The 25,814-nt window shown below is 44.3% G+C and overlaps 2 protein-coding genes across 6 annotated transcripts in view; one reads left to right on the top strand and one right to left on the bottom strand.

The window, feature by feature from the left end:
• The first annotated feature begins 7,670 nt into the window (after positions 1-7,670).
• On the top strand, positions 7,671-20,771 carry LOC118391492 (E3 ubiquitin-protein ligase Praja-2-like). Of its 3 annotated transcripts, none has more exons than XM_035782943.2 (9): positions 7,671-7,810; positions 12,522-12,716; positions 13,148-14,171; positions 14,648-14,809; positions 15,631-15,816; positions 16,020-16,131; positions 18,729-18,843; positions 19,863-19,978; positions 20,227-20,771. In XM_035782943.2, exons 2-9 carry the CDS (start codon positions 12,524-12,526, stop codon positions 20,350-20,352), a joined length of 2,034 nt encoding a protein of 677 aa, XP_035638836.1. In that variant the 5' UTR covers positions 7,671-7,810; positions 12,522-12,523; the 3' UTR covers positions 20,353-20,771. The 3 variants fall into 3 exon arrangements, with proteins under 3 accessions (XP_035638836.1, XP_035638837.1, XP_052314283.1); XM_035782944.2 differs by having other exon boundaries at positions 7,783-7,879; XM_052458323.1 differs by lacking the exon at positions 7,671-7,810 and adding an exon at positions 11,850-11,966.
• Positions 20,772-20,971: 200 nt separating this feature from the next.
• Positions 20,972-25,814, bottom strand: part of LOC118391491 (tyrosine-protein kinase Fer-like) — a 47,863-nt gene continuing 43,020 nt past the window's right edge. For all 3 annotated transcript variants that reach the window (XM_052458322.1, XM_052458321.1, XM_052458320.1), the window contains exon 19: positions 20,972-25,341. In XM_052458322.1, coding sequence (XP_052314282.1) covers positions 25,205-25,341 — 137 coding nt within the window. In that variant the 3' untranslated portion in view covers positions 20,972-25,204. The remainder of the gene's footprint in view (positions 25,342-25,814) is intronic.

Genomic DNA, 25,814 nt, shown 5'->3' with positions numbered 1-25,814 from the left:
CTCTGTTCCTGCTTCTGTCTTTGTCAGATTCTCGTTTGAGTTTCTCATGCCAGAACCAAACTATCGTCTTGTTTGCTTCACCCTTGTCCCGTCCTGTCGGAATCTACCTGTTCTTCTGATGCTACATGTGATCAGGTACCTCTGTCCTCTACGACCCGCGCCTACCCAGAGAGACCAGCAGTCTGTCACCGCTCACCCAGCTATTATCCTCGGCTGCTAGAAGGGGACTCTAACCCAGCTACTGTCCTCTGCTGCAAGAAGGGGACTCTTCTGTCATATTCAGAGGGACTTTATTATTCTTTTGTCGCCCTCTCTGCGGGTTGTCTATTTTGCCATTTTTATACATCTGAAGAGGATCTATGTCTTCCCTGTGATTTGACATTAAAAGACTCTGTATCTGTTAAACCGCTTTTGGGTCCTCACTCACGTGCATAACATATAATTCTGATTAGATTTGCCAAATGGAGGGTTGTGTTAGCGCTTTGCATGTGTGGGGAGTGAAGATGGTAGGAACACGTAGGTGGGGATGCTGTTCATTGACTACAGCTCATCGTTCAAGACCATAGTGCCCCCAAGAGCATCACTATACTAAGAACCCTGGGACTAAACACCTCCCTCTGCTACTGGATCTTGAACTTCCAGGTGGTAAGGGTGGGCAACACCTACCCCTTAAGGGTGTGTGCTTAGTTTCTTCCTGTACTCCCTGTTCACCCACGTCTACCCGGATAAAGCACTAAATAAACTTCAGTTACTGCTAAATACGGCTGCTAGCATCCTGACGAGAACCAAAAAATGTGATCATATTACTCCAGTGCTAGCCTCCCTACACTGGCTTCCTGTTGAGGAAAGGGATGATTTCAAGGTTTTACTGCTAACCTACAAAGCATTACATGGGCTTGCTCCTACCTATCTTTCCGATTTGGTCCTGCCGTAAATACTGTACCTACACGTACGCTATGGTCACAAGATGCAGGCCTCCTAATTGTCCCTAGAATTTCTAAACAAACAGCTGGAGGCAGGGCTTTCTCCCATAGAGCTCAATTTTTATGGAATGGTCTGCCTACCCATGTGAGAGACGCAGAGGGGCTGAGTCACTGGCTTACTGGTGCTCTTCCATGCCGTCCCTAGGAGGGGTGCGTCACTTGAGTGTGTTGAGTCACTGACGTGATCTTCCTGTCTGGGTTGGCTCCCCCCCCCCTTGGGTTGTGCCGTGGTGGAGATCTTTGTGGGCTATACTCGGCCTTGTCTCAGGATGGTAAGTTGGTGGTTGAAGATATCCTTCTAGTGGTGTGGGCGCTGTGCTTTGGCAAAGTGGGTGGTGTTATATCCTGCCTGTTTGGCCCTGTCTGGGGGTATCATCGGATGGGGCCACAGTGACTCCTGGCCCCTCCTGTCTCAGCCTCCAGTAGGTTATGTGTCGGGGGCTAGGGTCAGTCTGTTATTTCTGAAGTACTTCTCCTGTCTTATCCGGTGTCCTGTGTGAATTTAAGTATGCTCTCTCTAATTCTCTTTCTTTCTCTCTCTCGGAGGACCTGAGCCCTTGGACCATGACTCATGACTACCTGGCATGATGACTCCTTGCTGTCCCCAGTCCACCTGGCCGTGCTGCTGCTCCAGTTTCAACTGTTCTGCCTGCGGCTATGGAACCCTGACCTGTTCACCGGACGTGCTACCTGTCCCAGACCTGCTGTTTTCAACTCTCTAGAGACAGCAGGAGCGGTAGAGATAGTCTTAATGACCGGCTATGAAAAGCCAACTGACATTTACTCCTGACGTGCTGACTTGCTGCATCCTCGGCAACTACTGTGATTATTATTATTTGACCATGCTGGTCATTTATGAACATTTGAACATCTTGGCCATGTTCTGTTATAATCTCCACCTGGCACAGCCAGAAGAGGACTGGCCACCCCTCATAGCCTGGTTCCTCTCTCGGTTTCTTCCTAGGTTTTGGCCTTTCTAGGGAGTTTTTCCTAGCCACTGTGCTTCTACACCTGCATTGCTTCCTAGCCACCGTGCTTCTAATGTGACTATCCCCGATGCTTCTCCCTATTTTTCCCCTGCCCCGCTACAAAGTTTCTCCCTAGAGGCAGTCACTGAGTCCGAGGTGCTAAAGGAGCTCCTGAAACTTGACCCCCCCAAAAACATCTGGGTCAGATGGTTTAGACCCTTTCTTCTTTACGGTTGCTGCCCCTATCATCGCCAAGCCTATCTCCAACCTTTTTTAGGCAGCTACGGTTCGTCCTTTATTTAACGGGGGAGATCAAGCTGATCCTAACTGTTATAGGCCCTGTTTATCAAAAGTGTTGGAAAAGTAATCAACTGACTGGCTTTCTTGATGTCTATAGTATTCTCTTTGTTATTCAATCTGGATTCCGCTCAGGCTATGGATGTGTCACTTCAACCTTAAAGGTCCTCAATGATGTCACCATTGCCCTTGATTCTAAGCAATGTTGTTCTCCTCTTTTTATTGACTTGGTCAAAGCTTTTCATATGGTAGGCCATTCCATTCTTGTGGGCTGGCTAAGGAGTATTGGTGTCTCTGAGGGGTCTTGGTCCTGGTTTGCTAATGACCTTTCTCAAAGAGTGCAGTGTATAAAGTCAGAAAATCTGCTGTCTCAGCCACTGCCTGTCACCAAGGGATTACCCAAAGGCTCAATCCTAGGCCCCACGCTCTTCTCAATTTACAACAACAACATAGCTCAGGCAGTAGGATTCTCTCTCATCCATTTAAATGCAGATGATACAGTCTTACACTCAGCTGGCCCCTCCACAGATTTTGTGTTAAACGCTCTACAACTAAGCTTTCTTAGTGTCCAACAAGCTTTCTCTACCCTTAACCTTGTTCTGAGCACCTCCAAAACAAAGGTCACTTGGTTTGGTAAGAAGAATGCCCCTCTCCCCACAGGTGTGATTACTGCCTCTGAGGGTTTAGAGCTTGATGTAGGCTTGATGTAGTCACCTCATACAAGTACTTGGGAGTATGGCTAGATGATACACTGCCCTTCTCTCAGGTTTCCTCTATCGTATTCTCTCCTCTTTCACCCCAGCTGCCAAACTAACCCTGATTCAGATGACCATCCTACCCATGCTAGATTATGGAGACGTAATTTATAGATCAGCAGGTAAGGGTGCTCTCGAGGTGTCCTGCTCTTCTCTCTTATTATAGTAGACGCACGGTTTAAATCCCCTCTACAGGATCGGTTGGTCCACCGCGGGACAGTTGAGATAATGTAATGTGATTAGCATGAGGGTGTAAGTAACAAGAACATTTCCCAGGACATAGACATATCTGTGTTACGGTTTTCTTCCGTCGAAGGAGAGTCGGACCAAAATGTAACGTGGTTAATTCGATACATCTTTAATGAAGACAAAAACGAACAATACAAAAACAATAAACGGAACGTGAAAACCTATACAGCCTATCTGGTGAACAAACACAGAGACAGGAACAATCACCCACAAAATACTCAAAGAATATGGCTGCCTAAATATGGTTCCCAATCAGAGACAACGATAATCACCTGACTCTGATTGAGAACCGCCTCAGGCAGCCATAGACTATGCTAGACACCCCACAAAAACCCCATGACAAAAACGCACCACAATAACCCATGTCACACCCTGGCCTGACCAAATAAATGAAGACAAACATACATTACTTTGACCAGGGCGTGACAGAACCCCCCCCCCGAAGGTGCGGACTCCCGGACGCACATCAAAACAATAGGGAGGGTCCGGGTGGGCGTCTGTCCATGGTGGCGGCTCCGGCTCGGGACGTGGACCCCACTCCATCAATGTCTTAGTTCCTTCCCCTCGCGTCCTAGGATAGTCCACCCTCGCCGCCGACCATGGCCTAGTAGTCGTCACCCAGAACCCCACTGGACTGAGGGGCAGCTCGGGACTGAGGGGCAGCTTGCGATTGAGGGGCAGCTCGGGACTGAGGCAGCTCGGGACTGAGGGGTAGCTCGGCACTGAGGGGAAGCTCGGCACTGAGGGAAAGCTCGGCACTGAGGGGAAGCTTGGCACTGAGGGGAAGCTCAGCACTGAGGGGAAGCTCAGCACTGAGGGAATGCTCAGCACTGAGGGGAAGCTCAGCACTGAGGGGAAGCCCAGCACTGAGAGGAAGCCCAGCACTGAGAGGAAGCTCAGCACTGAAAGGAAGCTCAGCACTGAGGAAGCTCAGGCAGGTAGTTGGCTCCGGCAGATCCTGGCTGGCTGGCGGATCTGGAAGAGTCTGGTTGACTGGCGGATCTGGAAGTGTCTGGTTGACTGGCAGATCTGGAAGAGTCTGGTTGACTGGCAGATCTGGAAGATCATGGCTGACTGGCGGATCCTGGCTGACTGGCAGATCCTGGCACTGGAGACACCGTGCGCTCCATAGCATAACACAGTGCCTGCCCGGTCTCTTTAGCCCCCCGGTAAGCACAGGAAGTTTGCGCAGGTCTCCTACCTGGCGTAGCCATACTCCCTGTGAGCCCCCCCCCCAATACATTTTTGGGGCTGACTCTCGGGCTTCCATCCGCGTCGCCGTGCTGCCTCTTCATACCAGCGCCTCTCCGCTTTCGCCGCCTCCAGTTCTTCTTTGGGGCGTCGATATTCACCAGGCTGTGCCCAGGGTCCTTTTCCGTCCAATATCTCCCCCCAAGTCCAGAAGTCCTGTGATCGCTGCTCCTCACAATAAACAGGGGGAGTTGGCTCAGGTCTGAACCCTGACTCTGCCACACTCTCCCTGAGCCCCCCCCCCCAATACATTTTTGGGGCTGACTTTCGGGCTTCCAACCGTGTACCCTCGTATCGTCGGCTCCTCTCTCCGACTGCCTCTGCTCTCCTAAGTGCCTCCACCTGTTCCCATGGGAGGCGATCTCTTCCAGCCAGTATCTCCTCCCAAGTGTAACAACCCTTGCCATCCAAAACATCTTCCCATGTCCATTCCTCCTTTTGCTGCTTCTGCTGTCGCTGCCTGTCACCACGCTGCTTGGTCCTGGTGTGGTGGGTGATTCTGTTACGGTTTTCTTCCGTCGAAGGAGAGTCGGACCAAAATGCAGCGTGGTTAATTCAATACTTCGTCAACCATTTTGAAAAGAAGGTCGACGACATCCGATCCTCGTTTGCTAAGTCAAACGGCACCGCTGGTTCTGCTCACACTGCCCTACCCTGTGCTCTGACCTCTTTCTCCCCTCTCTCTCCAGATGAAATCTCGCGTCTTGTGACGGCCGGCCGCCCAACAACCTGCCCGCTTGACCCTATCCCCTCCTCTCTTCTCCAGACCATTTCCGGAGACCTTCTCCCTTACCTCACCTCGCTCATCAACTCATCCCTGACCGCTGGCTACGTCCCTTCCGTCCTCAAGAGAGCGAGAGTTGCACCCCTTCTGAAAAAACCTACACTCAATCCCTCCGATGTCAACAACTACAGACCAGTATCCCTTCTTTCTTTTCTCTCCAAAACTCTTGAACGTGCCGTCCTTGGCCAGCTCTCCCGGTATCTCTCTCTGAATGACCTTCTTGATCCAAATCAGTCAGGTTTCAAGACTAGTCATTCAACTGAGACTGCTCTTCTCTGTATCACGGAGGCGCTCCGCACCGCTAAAGCTAACTCTCTCTCCTCTGCTCTCATCCTTCTAGACCTATCGGCTGCCTTCGATACTGTGAACCATCAGATCCTCCTCTCCACCCTCTCCGAGTTGGGCATCTCCGGCTCGGCCCACGCTTGGATTGCGTCCTACCTGACAGGTCGCTCCTACCAGGTGGCGTGGCAAGAATCTGTCTCCTCACCACGCGCTCTCACCACTGGTGTCCCCCAGGGCTCTGTTCTAGGCCCTCTCCTATTCTCGCTATACACCAAGTCACTTGGCTCTGTCATAACCTCACATGGTCTCTCCTATCATTGCTATGCAGACGACACACAATTAATCTTCTCCTTTCCCCCTTCTGATGACCAGGTGGCGAATCGCATCTCTGCATGTCTGGCAGACATATCAGTGTGGATGACGGATCACCACCTCAAGCTGAACCTCGGCAAGACGGAGCTGCTCTTCCTCCCGGGAAGGACTACCCGTTCCATGATCTCGCCATCACGGTTGACAACTCCATTGTGTCCTCCTCCCAGAGCGCTAAGAACCTTGGCGTGATCCTGGACAACACCCTGTCGTTCTCAACTAACATCAAGGCGGTGGCCCGTTCCTGTAGGTTCATGCTCTACAACATCCGCAGAGTACGACCCTGCCTCACACAGGAAGCGGCGCAGGTCCTAATCCAGGCACTTGTCATCTCCCGTCTGGACTACTGCAACTCGCTGTTGGCTGGGCTCCCTGCCTGTGCCATTAAACCCCTACAACTCATCCAGAACGCCGCAGCCCGTCTGGTGTTCAACCTTCCCAAGTTCTCTCACGTCACCCCGCTCCTCCGCTCTCTCCACTGGCTTCCAGTTGAAGCTCGCATCTGCTACAAGTCCATGGTGCTTGCCTACGGAGCTGTGAGGGGAACGGCACCTCAGTACCTCCAGGCTCTGATCAGGCCCTACACCCAAACAAGGGCACTGCGTTCATCCACCTCTGGCCTGCTCGCCTCCCTACCACTGAGGAAGTACAGTTCCCGCTCAGCCCAGTCAAAACTGTTCGCTGCTCTGGCCCCCCAATGGTGGAACAAACTCCCTCACGACGCCAGGACAGCGGAGTCAATCACCACCTTCCGGAGACACCTGAAACCCCACCTCTTTAAGGAATACCTAGGATAGGATAAGTAATCCTTCTCACCCCCCCCTTTAAGATTTAGATGCACTATTGTAAAGTGACTATTCTACTGGATGTCATAAGGTGAATGCACCAATTTGTAAGTCGCTCTGGATAAGAGCGTCTGCTAAATGACTTAAATGTAAATGTAAATGTAAAGAATACCATGCTATTGTTTGAGGAGAGTGCACAGTTATGAACTTGAACATGTATTAATAAACCAATTAGGCACATTTGGGCAGTCTGGATACAAAATGTTAAACAGAAATACAATTGTTCATTGGATCAGTCTAAAACTTTGCATGCACACTGGTTACATCTAGTGGCCAAAATCTAAATTGCGCCTGGGCTCGAATAATATTTGTTTTTGTTTTTATGCTCTTTTGCACACCAGTATTTCTACTTGCACATCCTCATCTGCACATGTTTCACTCCAGTGTAAATTTCTCAATTGTAATTACTTCACCACTACTGGCCTATTTATTGCCTTACCTCCTTACTTCATTTGCACACAATGCATAGATTTTTCTATTGTGTTATTGACTGTATGTTTGTTTATCCCATGTGTAACTCTGTGTTGCTTTGCTTTATCTTGGCCAGGTTGCAGTTGTAAATGAAAACTTGTTCTCAACTGGCCTACCTGGTTAAATAAAGGTAAATAAATGAAATTAAAAATACATTATGGCCTTTCTCTTTCATTTCAAAGATGATGGTACAAAAAAATGCAAAAAAACACATGTTTTTTTCTTTGTATTATATTTTACAAGATCTAATGAGTTATATTACCCTACATTCATTTCACATTTCCACAAACCTCAAAGTGTTCCCTTTCAAATGGTATCAAGAATATGCATATCCCTGCTTCAGGTCCTGAGCTACATACAGGCTGTTAGGTTTGGGTATGTCATTTTAGGCGAAAATTGAAAAAAGGGGGCGGATCCCTAAGAGGCTATCGATTGCCAGTGCTGTTTTGGCAACTGATTGGACAAATCCTATCATATGACACTAAGTTTGCCGATGACGTTGGCTTACTGTTTTTTTTCGCAGTTTCGGACGGAGAGAAAGCCTGGGGGACAGGTAATACAGAGATCACTTTGAATAATGGATGTCGCTATACGTTAAAAGAAACAAGCAATATTGGGACCGGTAATGTTTGATTAATAACAAGTGGACCGTTTTGTCCCTTGGCGTTTGGAAATTGCTAGCTAACTGGACGAGGAAGAAGCTCTTTTGACAAGCTAGCCAGCATAACACGATACCGTTAGCTTGCTAACGTTAGGCCAAGGCCATGGGTTTTTTCGTGTACTAAACACGAATCTTATTTTCTGAAAATACACCCTAATAATCTGTCAACTCGCAGCCACATAACCAGCGGACTAAGATTGACTTCTGTTACCGTAAACTATAGCTATTTGTCTTGGGTGCTGTGCAATTTATCTAGCTAGCGAATGACGTCAGTAAAACAACTTTGCAACCAAGCTAGCTAGACAACAATGGCAAGCCGGTTTCAATAATTATGTAGTTAGCTACGCTATTGCTTATTCCGTTTCATTGCTGTCAAGTTTGCTTAAATGTAAGTGTTTGTTTGCTATTCGCTTGCTATCAAGCTAGCTTGTAAAATAATTGTCTCAACTAAATTGGTGTCCTTTACAGTCTTGTGACATGCAGGAGACCAGGTTCGAACTAAGTCAGTCACCAAGAGGTCATGGCTAGAAGGGATCTAGTTCTTGTCACATTAACGTCAGATTTGACTTTTTGTATCAGGTTAGGCTAATTAACGCAGCAGTTTAGGATAATTCATGTAGCAGGTTGGGATAAATAAACCGTCACAAGAGCAAGATTAAATAGGGAGTGGAAAGGCTATCAGTAGAAGGGTTATGACAGGGCATTTCAACTATATTTTTATGGGGGCCTTCTAACTCAGCCTGTGATCATCATAGAGAGGAACATAAGGCACGCCAATGCGCCAGAGAGTCTTAAGTATTCAAGAATGGTGTCATAATAGCTAGAGCCAAATTCATTGGTAAGAAATAAATTAAACATGCCACATTGGCTTCAAAAACGGCCAGAAGTTTGTTTACCACAGTGAGTGTTTGATTCTCTGTTCTCCAGGATGTTGTCTCTGGTTTTGAATCTAAATTTTATTAGCTCCATTTTAAAACTGAATATGAATTTATCTGAGATATATATAATATGAAACTTTTGTTAATTTCAAGTTTATCAGTTGTAAACTTGATACAGAAGATGAATGCAGCATCTACCATATTGAAATCAAATATATCAATATTGAATGGATTGCATTTTAAAATGAAATGCAATATTTATTCAATTCAGTTTCAAATCATGGAATGAAAGTTACATTTCTGAATTCCATGATTCAATTTGTGCATTACAAATTCAAAAATATTCAATATCCTAATACAAATAAAGAAATATGGAATTCAAATGCAATTTTTGTTGGCACTGAAATCACTTCATATAGGCCTATCATTTGTTGGGATTATTTAACTGTTCGTACTGAATTTGGTAGTATAAAACCTTCTCCCCTTTCATGTCAATTTTGGTCACATCTGTAGCTAGTAGAACAATTGTTTTAGCAAGTCCATGAATGTTTACTTTGCTTTCATGTTATGTTAATCCTATTTGTTGTTTTGCTTTTATTTGCTAACTTTTCCATACTGTTTTTAAGCGTAAAGAAGGCCTCCACTAATGTTATGGTTTGCAGCAGTGTTTCTTGTATCTGGATCAAAGCTATAACAAAACAAAAAAAGCAGTTATTCTCACACTAACTCTTTTTAGACAAATAGGTCTATTTTGGCAATATGGACTATGTCTAGATTCGGAATGTTTCTTATTTATTCAACATACATATTTATTTATCTCAAAAGTACCCCATTTTGATTTAGCTTATTTGTTAGACATATCTGTGACAATATACTCTTCAAACACGTCAAATTTCCAGAGTGAGCTCTCTGGCACTTTTAATGATATGACCCATTTTATACATAGAAATGGGGTCATTAACCAATCACATCCCTCCTTTAGGATTAAACATTCAACAAATTACCAGCAGAGGGAGTCCCCTTTGAATCCATTTTCCAATTCACTGTGTTGGTGGTGCTTATAAAATGTATCAAATCTTCAGAATTAGTAGTGAGCCCACTGGAAATCTGATGTACTTGTAGAGTATATTGTTCCAAACAATGTCTTCAAATGAACAAAATCAAAAAGGATACTTTTGAGATGTTTTATTTAACTAGGCAAGTCTGTTAGGAACAAATTATTATTTACAATGACTGACTACACCGGCCAAACTCTGATGATGCTGGGCCAATTGTGCACCGCCCTAAGGGACTCCCAATTACTGCCGGTTGTGATACAACCTGGATATTAACATATTTTTTTATGTTGAATGAATACATTTCATGTGAAATTCTATTTCAGAATTTAGACATACTCCATATGTTAGAGCACACTATAAATATTATGAACCAAGATGTCTGCATCATGTACAGTTCACAGATCATAGGGTCTTACAGGAGGCATGTATACATTGCATTCGGAAAGTATTCAGGCCTCTTGACTTTTTCAATGTTTTGTAATGTTACAGCCTTGCTCTAAAATTGATTATGTTGTTTTTCCTCCTCATCAATGTACAAACACTACCCTATAATGACAAAGCAAAAACAGGTTTTTAGACTTTTTTTTAACTGAGATCACATTTACATAAGTATTCAGACCCTTTACTCAGTAATTTGTTGAAGCACCTTTGGCAGCGATTACAGCCTTGAGTCTTCTTGGGTATGACGCTATCAGCTTGGCACACCTGTATTTGGGGAGTGTCTCCCATTCTTCTCTGCAGATCCTCTCAAGCTCTGTCAGGTTGGATGGGGAGTGTCGCTGCACAGCTATTTTCAGGTCTCTCCAGAGATGTTCGATCAAATTCAAGTTCAGGCTCTGGCTGGGCCACTCAAGGACATTCAGAGACTTGTCCTGAAGCCACTCCTGCGTTGTCTAGGCTGTGTGCCTAGTGTCGTCCTGTTGGAAGGGGAACCTTCGCCTCAGTCTGAGGTTCTGATCTCTCTGGAGGAGGTTTTCATCAAGGATGTATCTGTACATGTATGAAACATGAACATACTAGCTCCATTTGAACAACTGACTCGAGAAATAAGCCTGCAGCAGACGTGATACCCTCTGTCATTGAAACGCCTGCTCAAGAAACTGCTGACACAGGCTGTGAACAAGCGGTTCGGTGGCATTCTCTCGTTACTGTCGCCACCATGCTCGACTCTATGTACACAAACCACTACTTCGATGCAGACAAGAAACAGGGTTTACGTGAAATGTTACATATACCGCTGGACAAGATGGAAACGGACACATTGACAGTGCACACCGAGGAAGAGAAGCCACGGACAGACAGCTGGAACGTCACTGCTTGACATGTATGATGAAATCCTGGTTGAGAATTAAACAAATGAACAATGAAACAGCACAGCAAGTAAGTGAAAGAAATAGGTTTTGATTATGTTTTACTGGTAATGGGGGCATACGTGAATGCCAACAACTTTTTGATCTCTCTCTCTCTCTGTGTAACAGTTTATTTAACTAGGGAAGTCCGTTAAGAACAATTTTTAAAATTTACAATGACTGCCTACCCTGGCCAAACCCAGACAACACTGGGCCAATTGTGCGCCGCCGCCCTATGGGACTCCCAATCACGGCCGGATGTGATACAGACTGGATTCGAACCAGGGACTGTAGAGAAGCCTCTTGCACTGAGATGCAGTGCCTTAGACCTCTGTGTCCGTGTGTGTCTTAACTATTTAACTACTAGAGTGCTTAAAAGGATGCAAAAAATGTGAATATCGGTATCAGGTTTTTTGGCAAGGAAAATAACGGTATCAGCCAAAAATGTTATCGGTGCATCACTACAGTCAGTGACCATTGGGCACCTGGTCACTTCCTTGACCAAGGCCCTTCTCCCCCGGTTACTCAGTTTGGCCAGGTGGCCAGCTCTAGGAATAGTGTTGGTGGTTCCAAACTTCTTCCATTTAAGAATGATGGAGGCCACTGTGTTCTTGGGAACCTTCAATGCTGAAGAAATGTTTTTGTACCCTTTCCCAGATCTGTGCCTCCTGTCTTGGAGCTCTACGGACAATTCCTTTGACCTCATGGCTTGGTTTTTGCTCTGACATGCACTGTCAACTGTGGGACCTTTTTATATAGACAGGTGTGTGCCTTTCCAAATCATGTCCAATCAATTAAATTTACCTCAGGTGGACTCCAATCAGTTGTAGAAACATCTCAGGGATGATCAATGGAAACAGGATGCACCTGAGCTCAATTTCGATTCTCATAGCAAAGGGTCTGAATACTTATGTAAATAAGGTATTTCTGTTTATTTTCATTTGTCATTATGGGGTATTGTGTGAAGATTGAAGGGGGGGATACATTTTTTGAATAAGGCTGTAACATAACACTGTGATTTAAAGGGAAGGGTTGTTAATACTTAGCGACTGTACTCTAGGGCTGAAGTCACTTTCATCAGGATCTAAAAAAAAATTTTTGCAATGCAAATGTAGAAAGCATGTTAAACATTCTTCCTTTCAATTAAGTCTCTATGTGAGAATTGCCAAAATAATCTGAGGTACCAAAAATATTTTTGGCTTTGCTGGCATGGAATCACCCAGTAGGTTTAATAGAACCTGAAAGTAGACCATCAGTCACTCTTTGAAACACAAGGCGCCAAATTAAAATTTGCAATGTTGTTATTTTCTCTCTGTAGTGATGGGTCAGGAAGCTGGCAAGCCAGCCTGGCCCAAACCACCTGGTGGACATCAGACAATCACAGGAAGGCGATACGGCAGGAGGCATGCATACGTTAGCTTCCGTCCAACCTCTGCCAAGCACAGGAACCCAGCCAGCGTGGAGGATTGGCCCGATACGGAAATGGACGGTGTCCGTAGAGCGCATTCCATATGTACGTTCACGGTGCAATAGATAAATACGACTAAGTCCAATTTGCAGTGTATTGAATAGCTGAGGGACAAGCTTGTAGGCTATTTGAGTCAGGCCTATATTTCTACATGATATCAAGGTCAACAAATCAATTGAAGTTATGTTTATTATTTCTTTGACATCATGGCAGACCACTAAGCAACTCCTGTAGTGAGCAGCAGCATGTGAGTAAGTGCTGCACCCACTGCCCCGGGGCAGGTTTGGATCCATTTATCCTGTGACATGGAATTCAGTGTGAGCAGCTAAGCCTATAAACCCCAATCTGCTCCATAAATGGTGGCTGGCTGGAGCTGCTGCATGCTATGTCAGTATTTAGCAAGTATAATAGTTGTGTATTGGCAAGTCATGGTAATAGATGTTTTAGCTGTAACTAAATGCCTTTCTCCTTTCTAGCTTCAAAAGGAAACATCTCCTCGATGCTTCACGCCATCTTTCCTGTCTCATCGAATTCGGTTCACCCAGAGGTGAAAATCAAATCTGGCAAAGATCCTCCCCACAAGAAACAGTCAACTTCTAGGCAGTCATCAGAAGCCCACTCCATCCCCTACAAAAAGAGTGACCAACCTGTAGCCTCAGACCAGGACCAAAATGGTGTCTCGAAGAAAAGTGCAGAAGCTAGTGCATGGCCTATCCCCGAGGACGAGGACAGCAACCCTTCTAATTCCAGCATATTGAGCATTGTAAATATTGATGCTTACGAGCCGGACAGTAGTGGCGGCGAGGAGGAGGGGGGACAGGGTTCCGACGCATCTCACGGTCTCCAGAAAAGACTGGATGACATGATCTTCGAGCTGGGTAAAGAGTTTGACTATCTCAGCGGTTTGCACTCGTATTTGTACACACAATCTAGTGAAGGGACGACAGACTGTTCCCTCAGAGACACTGAGTCAGTGAAAGATTCTAGAACAGATTCTAACACAGAAGAAATCCCTCTTGAGTGGAATATATCAGAACACAACAGAACAGATCACCTGGAAATCAGCACTGAGTTTCGAACACCAGAGGACCTAGCAACTGTTGGCCCCAAAGGTCCTGCTGAGTTAGGGAACGACGACCAGAGGGGGACCCAGTCAGAGATGGTGGTTAGGCCCAAAATTCGTAAGCAGACTAGTGAAACACACCTGGAGAAGTGGAAGAGTTCTCATGGCGAGGAGGCACACTGTGGCTCAGCCAAACAGGCCAGCAAGACCAAGTGTGTGTCCGCACCGCCATTCTTCCTGACACAAACGGAAAGGCCAAACCAGGAGTTTCTCTTTGATTACCCTCCGACTGATTCATACAGGCTTAGCCCTATCGAGAGGAGGGGTGAATATGGAGAAGCTGGTAGCAAATGTATTTCTGATGATGAAAAGGACATCTGGGAAGAGCTGGAGGACTCCAATGAGACTGGTGTTCCTTTCATGAAGGCTGAGGAAAGGTTTAATATACCTTTATATTGTCATTTTTACATATCACCCTTTTATTGCTTTTAGATTGTAGTAAAATAGTACAAGACCGTGTGTGTATATATTAGTGTATGTGTGTATATATATATTTTATATATAATGGTCAGTGGGATCTAATCATAAGTGTCAGATTTCTGTGATAGGAAAATATCAGTTTAACATTCCACTATAGTTTATCTGCATTTGGAATTATACATAAATGTTAGACAAGGCATTTTCTAGGTCTCTGATGGTCATTGACTTTGCAACTCACAATCCTATTGTTGCCTTTCTGTGAAAGTGTGAACACGAAGCTGCCTGTTGTCCTGATAGTGTCAAATGAGGGTTGAGGAAACGGAGGTTGCTAGCGAAGCGCTTGTGTTTTTACTGCTGAGACCTCTCTGCTAAGCAGATTAGGTGGGGGTGCTTACAAGGTGGACTGACGCATGTGTGTGTTGTGTGTCTGTAGCTCGGAGTGCAGCGAGGGGGAGTGGTCAGCCTTGTGGACGTCGGACTCTGGCCTGGAGAAGGAGCGTGGCTCCAGTCAGGAGAGCTGGGTGACGCTGCCCGGCCTGGACGAACTGCACAGCAGCAGTCTTGAGGATGTCCCTGAGCTCAGCCTGCCCCCTGAGTAAGCAGCAAAATACAGGTCACTCCTGATAACTGCAACATAATACAGCGTTATACGGTCACTTATGATAAATGCCTTCAATGGCTTGGGAGTGGCCTAAATGCATGTACTAATCTAGAGTAATGCAGATATGAGTCGTTAGATGGGGAAGTATTTACATTGGGACTGGGGGACCAGTGCATGTAACTATGTAGATCTAATGTATACTATATATTCTATAGTGCATAATTTCATTGGTAAGCACAGCCAACCCTCAGACACCTCCATGTGTTAATGCTGTGATGTGGAACCAAGGTGTGGGCTGGAATAACGATTAAGTGGCACAGCAGCACAGTCTCAAAGCAAGATCTTACATTAATAAATTAAATCAGTTGAGGTAGGCTGAATCATTTCCACGGATAATGATTTGATGATTAACTAGCTAAGATATGCCAACTACTGTACATGTATATCATTTGATCAAATCAAATGTTATTAGCCGCATACATATTTAGATGTTATTGCGGGTGTAGCGAAATGCTTGTTCTTAACTCCAGGAGTGCAGTAATATCTAACAATACACAGAAATAAATACCTGTCTGCATAGCCTACATTTCCAGTGAATACTATTTTTGATTCTCATTTGCAAGATGAAAAGTTGGTCATGTCCATTTAGGGCACAAAATTGAAATGATTGTTTCTTATTGGACAAGTCTCTCCCTGTTTGTCAGTTTTCTTCAGTCTGGTGCCCAATGAAATCAACCTGTGTGTGTGTGTGTGTGTGTGTGTGTGTGTGTGTGTGTGTGTGTGTGTGTGTGTGTGTGTACGCACGCGCTGTGCAGGGAGCCGACCCCTCTGGAGGAGGGAGAGATACCGTGGTTGATGTACAACGAGGAGACGGGCAGTAGTAGTGACGAAGACCCAGATGGCATGAGTCACTTTGTCCACCCAGGCCTCTTCATCCTGGATGGGAACAACAACCTGGAGGATGACTCCAGCTTGAGCGAGGACCTGGACGCTGAGTGGAGGTGGGGAAAGATTTGGAGTTTTAACTCCAAATTGTGAGAGATTTTGTGATAATTTTCTGGAGGTGTGTAGGATGTTTGACTAATTACTCCTGTAATGTACTTTGATGAGTTTGCAACGTGGTAGATGTATGCAGGGCCAGGAGGTTTCCTGACCAGGAATAACATTATCTGAAAAATATATATATTTTTTTGCTTCATCTTAGGTTGCTAGATGACTTTGGAGAGGGCTTTGGGATGGCCCAGGCTATCTCCTATGTGGATCCTCAGCTCCTCACATACATGGCTCTTGAAGAGCGTCTGGCCCAAGCTATGGAGGTGAGGCTAAAACCCTAGACTCTTACTATGACAGGAGTCACTCTAATCAAGTCCACATGACACATAAGTGCAAACAGAAAGGTCTTAGGATCATATTTGTCCATCTCTAAATGTTTTTGCTTCAAGTGTGCTTTTCAAGATTGTGCCATCCTATGTTGACACATTGAGCTCCTGCTCATCTGACCTGGAGTTTATGATGCTAAACTACCGCCCCCTCCCACTATATGCAGAGGGAATTCACGTGTGGTATCACAGCTGTGTACATATCGCCACAAGCAAACACCAAGGTGGCACTCAGCGAACTGTACAAGATCATTAACCAGCAAGACTTGGGTGACTTGAACCTAGCCCGCCTAAAGCAAATTTTCCCAAAATATTACCAACCTGTATCCTTCCCCACAAGAGGATCCGCTGTGCTTGACCATGTATACACAAACATCCGCGATGCGTACAAAGCCTTCCACCGCCCCATTTCGGCCAATCAAATCACGTCTCTCGGTTCCTACTCCCCGCCTACAAGCAGCAACTTGAGGGAGCCACCAACACAGATAATAGTGAGGTGCTGGACAGAGGAGGCAGACTCTATGCTGCAGGATTGTTTAGAGAATACTGAATGGAATATGTTCAAAGATTCGTCAACCCAGGACTCATCCATCAACATTGAGGAATACACATTGTCAGTCATAGGCTTTATTAGGAAGTGTGTTGATGATGTACCCACACTAACAATCCGGACATACTCAAACCAAAAACCCTGGATGAACGGAGATATCCGTACAATGCTGAGAGCCTGTACTGCAGCATTCAATGTCAGCAGAACGAACTCCGACTTCGGAAGGCAAAAAACCAGACTCAATCTTGAGGTGATGTACGTCCAATCACTCACATCGCATGTGGCAAGGACTACAGACTATCAAAGTCTACAAAGGTAAATCCAGCTGTGCGGTACCCACTGACACCTCCCTCCCCAATGCACTTAACACATTCTATATGCTTGCTTCGAGGCAGACGATACAGAGCCATCCAGGAAGATTCTCGCTGCTCTGGGTGACCAGGTGCTTCTACTCTCCAAGGCTGACGTGAGAAATTCAAGTGTGAAGAATCACAGCCGCCGGCTCAGGCATCTTTGGCTGCATCTTCTGAATGTGTGCTGACCAGCTGGCGGGCGTCTTTTCGGACATCTTCAACCTGTCCCTGGCCTAGGCTGTAGTGTCCACCTGCTTTAAGGAGACCATCGTCCCAGTGCCAAAGAAAAACACCCCGTCACGCTAACCTCTGTCATCATGAAGTGCTTCAAGAGGCTGGTCATGGCTCACATCAAAGCCAGCATGCCAGGCACACTGGACCCACTCCAATTTTCCTACTGCTCCCACAGATCCACGGAAGATGGCAGTAACACATTCTAGAGGAAAGGAACAACTACATGAGTGCTGTTTTATTGACAATAGTTCAGCATTCGACACTATTGTTCCCTCCAAGCTCGACACCAAACTCGGAGCCCTGGGTCTCGACACTACACTTTGCAACTGGATCCTGGACTTCCTGATGGACAGACCACAGTCTGTGAGAATTGGCAACAACTCCTCCTCAGCCCTCTGCTGCACTCCGTTTACCTACGACTGCATGAACTTTGCCCCTCACCAACTCTATCACGTTTACTGACGACACCACGGTTGTAGGCCTGATAACCAACCAATGAGTCAGCCTATAGGGAGGTGGTAAGTGAACTGGCATTGTGGAGTCATGAGAACAACCTCTCCCTCAACGTCAGCAAAACAAAATCATTTATTGTTGACTTAAGGAAACAGAGGGAACATTTCCCAATCCACATCAATGGGGCTGTAGTAGAGAGATACAAGTTTTAAATTCCTCGACGTCCACATCACAAGGACTTGTCATGGACCAACAACAGTGTCTCTACTTCCTAAGGTGGTCCTTTCCAAATACTACCGCTGCACCATCGAGAGCATCCTGACCGGTCGCATCATTGCTTGGTACAGGAATTGCTCCATCCACGACCGCAAGGCACTCCAGCGGAGGGTGAAGACTTCCCAATACATCACTGGGACCATGCTCCCACCCATCCAGGACATCTACTCGAAACGGTGGCTGAGGAAAGCACACAGCATCAAGGAACTCGCACACCCCAGCCATGAGCTTGTTCACTCCTTTACCGTCGGGCAGACGGTATCGGAGCATAAGGCCTGATACCAATGGGCTCAAAAACTGTTTCTATCTATAAGCCATGTGACTGCTGAACACATGAACTGGACTGACCACCTGCTCTGATTCTCCCCATCTTAGCACACATCACGACTGCTGCTACCAGACTTATTATATTGCTCGTGTAAATATTGTACTATAAATTGTGCCTTCCTGTATAATACTTATCCTAGAATATATTGTCCAGAAGGAACCTGCAAGTGAGCATTTCGTTGGACGACGTATACCATGCATATCCCGTACATACTACTAATAACTTGTTGCTGTCTTGTACCCCTTCTTAACAATGTTTACCTACCTACAATTTAATTACATTGTACACATCCATGTAAATACATAGGGACGTTGGCACCTGATGTTGTTGTGGTTCACAGGCAGCTCTAGCCCACCTGGAGTCCCTGGCCATCGATGTGGAGCAGGCCCACCCTCCGGCTACAGAACAGATTATAGAGTGTCTGCCTCAGATCCCCATATTGGAGGACCCCACTGGTAAGTTCTCATTGCTAGAAGACCACAGTGGTAGGACCAAACAGACTAGCCCTTCCCTCTGCTTCCTTTGAATTGGCTGTGTGCAATTTCCCATTTTAGCGTTGGCAACAAGAGACTCCGTCATTCTGGGTGTAAGAGGTGAAATACTGCTAAATGTGCAATACCTTCAAGGATTCCATCAATGTCATAATTCACAATGCTCTTTGAAAAAGATCAAGCAAACCCATATTTCCAGTGGTGGAAGGAGTAAGATTAGTTATTTTAATGTTGACATGTGCTAGCTAGTGTAAATGGCCTAGCTAATGCAGTGGTTAATACCAACATGGAGTGCCTTTTTTCTATCAGGATCAAAAGACATATAATTAGCGGGACTGTCCACTCTGTAAATCCCCACCCTCAGTCTTGCACTAATTCTTACTATTAGCCGGCTGGAGCGGCAATCCAGTCCAGACTGACACTGAAGGAAACCAGCTGCTAATATATAGACTCAGAGCACTGCTCATTAGTCTGCATGAAATGGATCATAAAGACATCTGCAGGCTGTTTGTCTCAACACATCGATGCATTCCATATGGAAATATTCTGCTGTTACTGATCCAATGTTGATTAAGAAAGGCGATGTGGTGTCACGATAAGAAATAACTCGCCGTGCGTAAAGCAATGCATTGTATGAATGATGGGCACATAATGTAAATGTGTCCGGTGTCTCGTCAAGTTTGACACGCCATGTGTCCCCGGGAATAAATTGCGGTAAGCAGGTGTCGAGATAGCCGCCATTTGTCATGCCGTGTCAGAGCGAGCGGTTCCATCTGTGTGCTTGTGGATCGAGTGAATGGAGCCTGATGGAATGTAAACGTGTGGGGCTGTGAATACAGAACAGAGTGGATGAGGCCGGGGCTGCAGAACATGTAGTGACAAATGGCCCAACGCCACTCTCGGACACTTATGATTAGTTCTTCTTGTGTGCCTCTCTTTATCCTTGTCTTTCTCTCTCTCGCCTTTTTCCTTTCTCTCTCTAGGTCAGGAACATTGCTGTGCCATCTGCTGTGGTGAGTACGTCAAAGACGAGATTGCAACCCAGCTGCCGTGCCACCACATGTTCCACAAGATCTGCGTGACTCTCTGGCTCCAAAAGGTATGTGTGACTGACTGAGGGCCTGTGTGTGGAGAATAACTTATTGTGAAGGCCATTCAGACTCTCCTTCCTAAAGCCTTTATGTACATGGCCTGTACTGCACATAATCATGTAATTTAAATGTGCTTTAAGTGATGAGGGTGGTGGCATCAGCCTATATTCAGTCTAGCTCCTGGTCTGTGTCAATGTATTTTGAGTGATGATATAGAAATGTTTATACTGACTGTTATGGTATCTTCTCTCTCTAGTCTGGGACTTGCCCTGTCTGTCGTCACATACTGTCGCCTGTTGTCATGGAGACCACTGCTAACACCTCGTTTGTGTCGGATCAGGACATCCCACCGTCCAATCACAGCGCAGCCGGAATGCGGTGAATCCACTGGTTACCAATCAACAGCCAGAAAAAAGGCCTGTAACGCTTCAATGAAAAATAATTCTTATTACTTTTTCTTTCATTGTCGCTCTCTGCAATGTAACTCTATGAATGAGATTGAATTAGTTCTGCACATGTAAACAAGTTCAAGATCTATGTCTGAGAGACAGTTCAGGCTTATTTTCTGAGAAAATATTATCTGTATAATGTCAAGTCTTTGTTACGAATGTATGTTTTAATGAAGGATATGAAATTAGGAAATTGCAATTTATGTTTATCCTAGATTTTTGTTAAAGCATTTAAGATTTTACTTGCACATTTTTTTTAATACAGATGAAAGCATTGCTTATGTCCCTCACATTGTACTAACTTCAAAATCATTTTGGTTCCCATGTTCAATAAAGGCTGTAGTGTGGGTAAGTCTTGAACTATCAAAACCAATAACTTCCTTATATGAAGAGTTTGTGTACATCCACTGTAGAAGCCCTTCAGATAGTTGTTTCCACACCACCTTTATTTCGCACAATGTAAGCGGATCATCAAATATGGATTCTGAATAAGGATTTCAAAGATAATGGTGTATATTAATCAGAAATAACGTGATCTGTTGAATTCAAAGAGCCAAGAATGTTTTTTTTTTATTGCAAGTACACAGTATAAACAATGACAGGACATGATTGTGAAAGCTAAATCTAACAAGGGGCATACAGGTGTGTAATAGCAAACACATTCAAGGACATTTTTCAATTACAACCACACACGCTACAGTAATTCTTATTACATAATATGGGCTAACTATAACAATGTGATACTCATTCAAATCCAGTGCATTGTTCACTTGTTACTTTAGATATGGTCTTTATTCATAGGGAAGCATGTTGGGCTAAACACAACAGTACTATTGTGTCTGTTTTTTTAACATGGCCAAAAGTGCAATCAAAATAAGGTCTGTTGTGGCAATAAATATCCCAGCTCTTTAAATTAGTCTGACACACATCAAATAACAATATGCTTTAGGAAAAGAGCTCAGTAATGCACATACAGTGCATTTGGAAAGTATTCAGACCCTTTAACCTTTCCCATGTTACAGTTTTTAAAATCCTCAATCTACACACAATACCCCATAATGACAAGGCAAAAACAGGTTTTTAGAAATATTTGCTAATTTATAAACTTTACATAAGTGTTCAGTACTTTGAAGCACCTTTAGGAGCGACTACAGCCTTCAGTGTCGCGACAAGCCTGGCACACCTGTATTTGGGGAGTAATCTCCCATTTTTCTCAAGCTCTGTCAGGTTGGATGGGGAGCATTGCTGCACAGCTATTTTCAGGAGAGATGTCTGATCAGGTTCAAGTCCGGGCTCTGGCTGGGCCACTCAAGGACATTCAGAGGCTTGTTCTGAAGCCACTCCTGCATTGTCTTGACTGTGTGCTTAGGGTCGTTGTTCTGTTGGAAGGTGAACCTTCGGCCGAGTTACTGAGCACTCTGGAGCAGGTTTTCATCAAGGATCGCTCCGTTCACCTTTCCCACGATCCTGACTAGTTTCTCAGTCCCTGCCGGCTGAAAAACATCCCCACAGCATGATACTGCCACCACTATGCTTCACTGTAGGGATCGTGCCAGGTTTCCTCCAGACGTGACATTTGGCATTCAGACCAAAAGGTTCAATCTTGGTTTCATCAGACCAGAGACTCGTGTTTGTCATGGTCTAAGAATATTTTAGGTGCCTTTTGGCAAACTCCAAGCGGGCTGTCATGTGCTTTTTACTGAGGAGTGGCTTCCATCTGGCCACTACCATGAAGCCTTGACTTGTGGAGTGCTACAGAGATGGTTGTACTTCTGGAAGATTCTCCCATCTCCACAGAGGGACTCTGGAGCTCTGTCAGAGTGACCATTGGCTTATCACCTCCCTGACCAAGGCCCTTCTCTGATTGCTCAGTTTGACCGGGAGGCCAGCTCTAGGAAGAGTGGTGGTGGTTCCAAACTTCTCCCATTTAAGAATGATGGAGGCCACTGTGTTCTTGGGAACCTTTAATGCTGCAGATATGTTTTGGTACTCTTCCCCAGATCTGTGCCTCAACACAGGATTGTCTCAGAGCTCTACGGACAACTCCTTCGACTTCATGGCTTGGTTTTTGCTATGTCAACTGTGGGACCGTATATACGGTTGTGTGCCTTTCCAAGTCATGTCCAATCAATTGAATTGACCACAGGTGGACTCCAAGTTGTAGAGTAATCAAGGATCATCAATGGAAACAGGATGCACCTGAGCGCAATTTCAAAGGATCTGAATACTTATGTAATAAGGTTTATAATTGGCTAAATGAAAATGTAAACCTGTTTTCGCTTTGTTATTGTGTGTAGATTGAGATTTATTTAACCCATTATACAATAAGGCTGTAATGTAACAATGTCAAAAGTCAGGGGGTCTGAATACTTTTTGAAGCGACTGCACCTTGAAATGCTGTGAAGCTGGCCTTGGTGTACATACCACAATACTTTCACATTGAATTGTGAAGCTTAAATACACTTTCACTCAAACAAATGAGTGACAAACTGAAAGCCAATTCCATTCAACACAAGTGTAATAATGGTCTGTATCATATTGGCCAGTAATGTAGAGCAGATTTTTCAACTACTCATGGGGAAATCTAGACTCGGTCACTTTGCATGAGAATACAAATATATACATTTTTAAACCATGGAACAAATTCTATAAAAAGAAAATACTGGCAAATATTTTAATACACTAACAGGAGACAAATTAATATAAAATACTCATGATACTATTTAAGTGTCTCAAATAAATAAGAGTTACTGAAAAAAGTGTATGCCTTTCAAACGTGTTAAACAGATATCTTGTGCTCATCAACCAGTAGTTAAGATGTAAGCTCCCTTCGCCTATTCATTCTACACCTTTCTCTTGCTAGGTTGTCTGGAATGCAAAACATTTTAACTATCAGGAGGTCATTTGACTGGAGAAATTAAGAAAAAAAACTGTTACTCCTGTCAACGAACCAAAGTCTGTCTCAAATGACACCCTATTCGGCATATTAGTGCACTATATAGGGTGTAATTTGTGACACAGTAAGATGAGGATACAGAATAGATGAGCAGGAGACATTGTATAATAGATAGGAAAGAGGATTTTTCCAAAAATCTTTTATACATATACTAAAAATGTACAAACAATCCATGCAGATTCAGAAGCAAAAACCGACAATGTTTTCTTTATCGAATACATCATTGGAAGAAACACTTCCAATAGAGACACACAAAACGTGACCTACATTTGCATAAAATAAAAGTTATAGCATCTACAAGTATTTACAAAATACAGGAGGAATGTTTTTTGAAAGACAAGAGTTCCATTCTAATAGGAGTGAAACTGATGGATGGATGTGACGTGTTACTTCACAGAAGATGCTTTTGAAGACACGCTTGGGCTGTCAGCACAAATGGCAAGGAGCTTGGTTGACATAGAAACAACATGGCACCCTCAGAGAAATTACATCATACAGGAGTGGCTGGAATAGCGAATATACTATATTAGGGGACGGAGAATTACCTTGCCAGGAAAACAAGACCATAGGTATAGACTAGGCCCCAGAGTTCTCCCTTGGTCATGTCGCATGGTTAGATACAACTCCTGGCCCTAAGTATACTTAATGAAAACAAGTCGACTGTTCATTGCTATCACTGTTCAATTGTCTATCAACAATTTAGAACAGTAGTTTTATTTAAAAAAATTGAAGTAAAAAAATACCACAAATGAATGCATGAAAAATGGAGCTCCTTAAAACTCTCGTAGCTATGTAAAAGCGGACTGTTTTTGACAGAAAATGCTAAATTCACATTTCAAGTCAGATAGTACAGTTATGGTACATTCTAATTGTCAAATTATGAGTATTGAGCTTGTAACAGACTAAAATGTAGAAAATAATCAGCATTCTGGAGGGTCTGAAACATTTAAGAATTAAGTAAAATTATATTAATTCTAAATAAATGGCCTTACTGCAATATTTCTACATTACAAAGCCCAAACAATTATAAGAAAGGGGTGTCACAAATTGCACTTATCCTTGTATGTTAAACTCAAAGGTTTTCTACATTAAATAGTGGGCATGAAGAGAATACTTTAGTAAATCTTTGATTCACATCAAATCAAACTGTCACATCACAATGAGACTTTAGAGGAAGAAGAAAATAGTTCTTGCTGAATGTGGAAAAGTCAAGCTCGGGACAAAAACAGGACACTATACCCTTAGGTATAAACTGTTACGTCCTTGGGTAGGAATTGGTTCTCAAACCCCATCTGTCTACGGAGTGCATCTAGACAGTCTCTTTTAGATGTTGCACCAGACTCCTTGGCATTTTCAAGTCATATTACTCATCTAACCTTAACAGGACCAAACTCAGGGCCCTAAAAAAAAACCTAGAAATTGTGACATTTCTCATTATCGTGGCTATGCCCGAGTGATGACCAATAGCAAAACGACAGAAGTCATATGTGCAATGGAGCATGATGAATTATACACATGTTTGTGTGGTTATGTCTCAAAACACCTTTAGTTGCAGAGGTTCAGTAAGAGAAAGGAACAGAAATAAAAGAACACCAGGTTTAAAAAATAATAATACTGTCATATTTTGACAATGATCCAAGCTAAGCAGAGATCTCTCTCCTTGATAATGGCTCAAAACAGTTGCCTAGGCAAATAACACAGTGATTTTGTGACAAAGTATACACAGTGAGTACAATCACGACAAGTAGCATCAAGGCTGTAACGTTCTGTGGTGTTTCTCTCAGGTTGTAAGGGGGTCATGACCTGGTCTACCTTCCCCTACCAGGTTGCTATTTCTTCTTGATCGAGGCCAGTTCTTTCTGAAGGTCGGCAAACTTTGGCCGATTTTCAGGTTTGTACTCCCAGCACTTCTGCATGACTTTGTAAATCTCCTCAGGGCACTTTGTTGGACAGGACATTCTGTAATCTAAGATGGGGGGGAAAGACAGACACAGAGGGAAAATTACATTTAATTTCCTAGGATGGATTGAGGCAGTATAATCAGGGGTATAAGTTTAGAGAAAAAAATGACCATCCAACGCAGTTCTCTTCATGACTTCTTGTAGTTCAAGTAATTGTCTCTATAGGGCCAACTCCAATGCAAAATAACAGACAGACAGCTCCCTTAAAGTAATCCTTTGAGTTCTCTCATCCAGACGAACAGTTCTTGTGCTGACGTTACTTCCACAGGCAGTTTGGAACTCGGTAGTGAGTGTTGCAACCGAGGACAGACGATTTTTACACGCTAGGTGATCCCGTTCTGTTTCCACTTCACAATAACAGCACTTACAGTTGACCAGGGCAGCTCTAGCAGGGCAGAAATTTGACAAACTGACTTGTAAAGGTGAGCTCCTCAGTAAGGCCATTCTACTGTCAATGTTTGTTTATGGAGATTGCATG

This window comes from Oncorhynchus keta, chromosome 12 (assembly GCF_023373465.1).
Source record: "Oncorhynchus keta strain PuntledgeMale-10-30-2019 chromosome 12, Oket_V2, whole genome shotgun sequence".
Classification (NCBI taxonomy): Eukaryota; Metazoa; Chordata; class Actinopteri; order Salmoniformes; family Salmonidae; genus Oncorhynchus; species Oncorhynchus keta.
Note: the sequence above shows the minus strand (reverse complement) of the source record. Positions and strands in the feature narration are given on the sequence as shown.

Coding starts and splice junctions, on each gene's coding strand:
- LOC118391492 (XM_035782943.2), top strand. CDS start 12,524: ATGGGTCAGGAAGCTGGCAAGCCAGCCTGGCCCAAACCACCTGGTGGA. Junction 12,717..13,147: donor CCGTAGAGCGCATTCCATAT/GTACGTTCACGG, acceptor TCTCCTTTCTAG/CTTCAAAAGGAAACATCTCC. Junction 16,132..18,728: donor GTCTGGCCCAAGCTATGGAG/GTGAGGCTAAAA, acceptor TGTGGTTCACAG/GCAGCTCTAGCCCACCTGGA.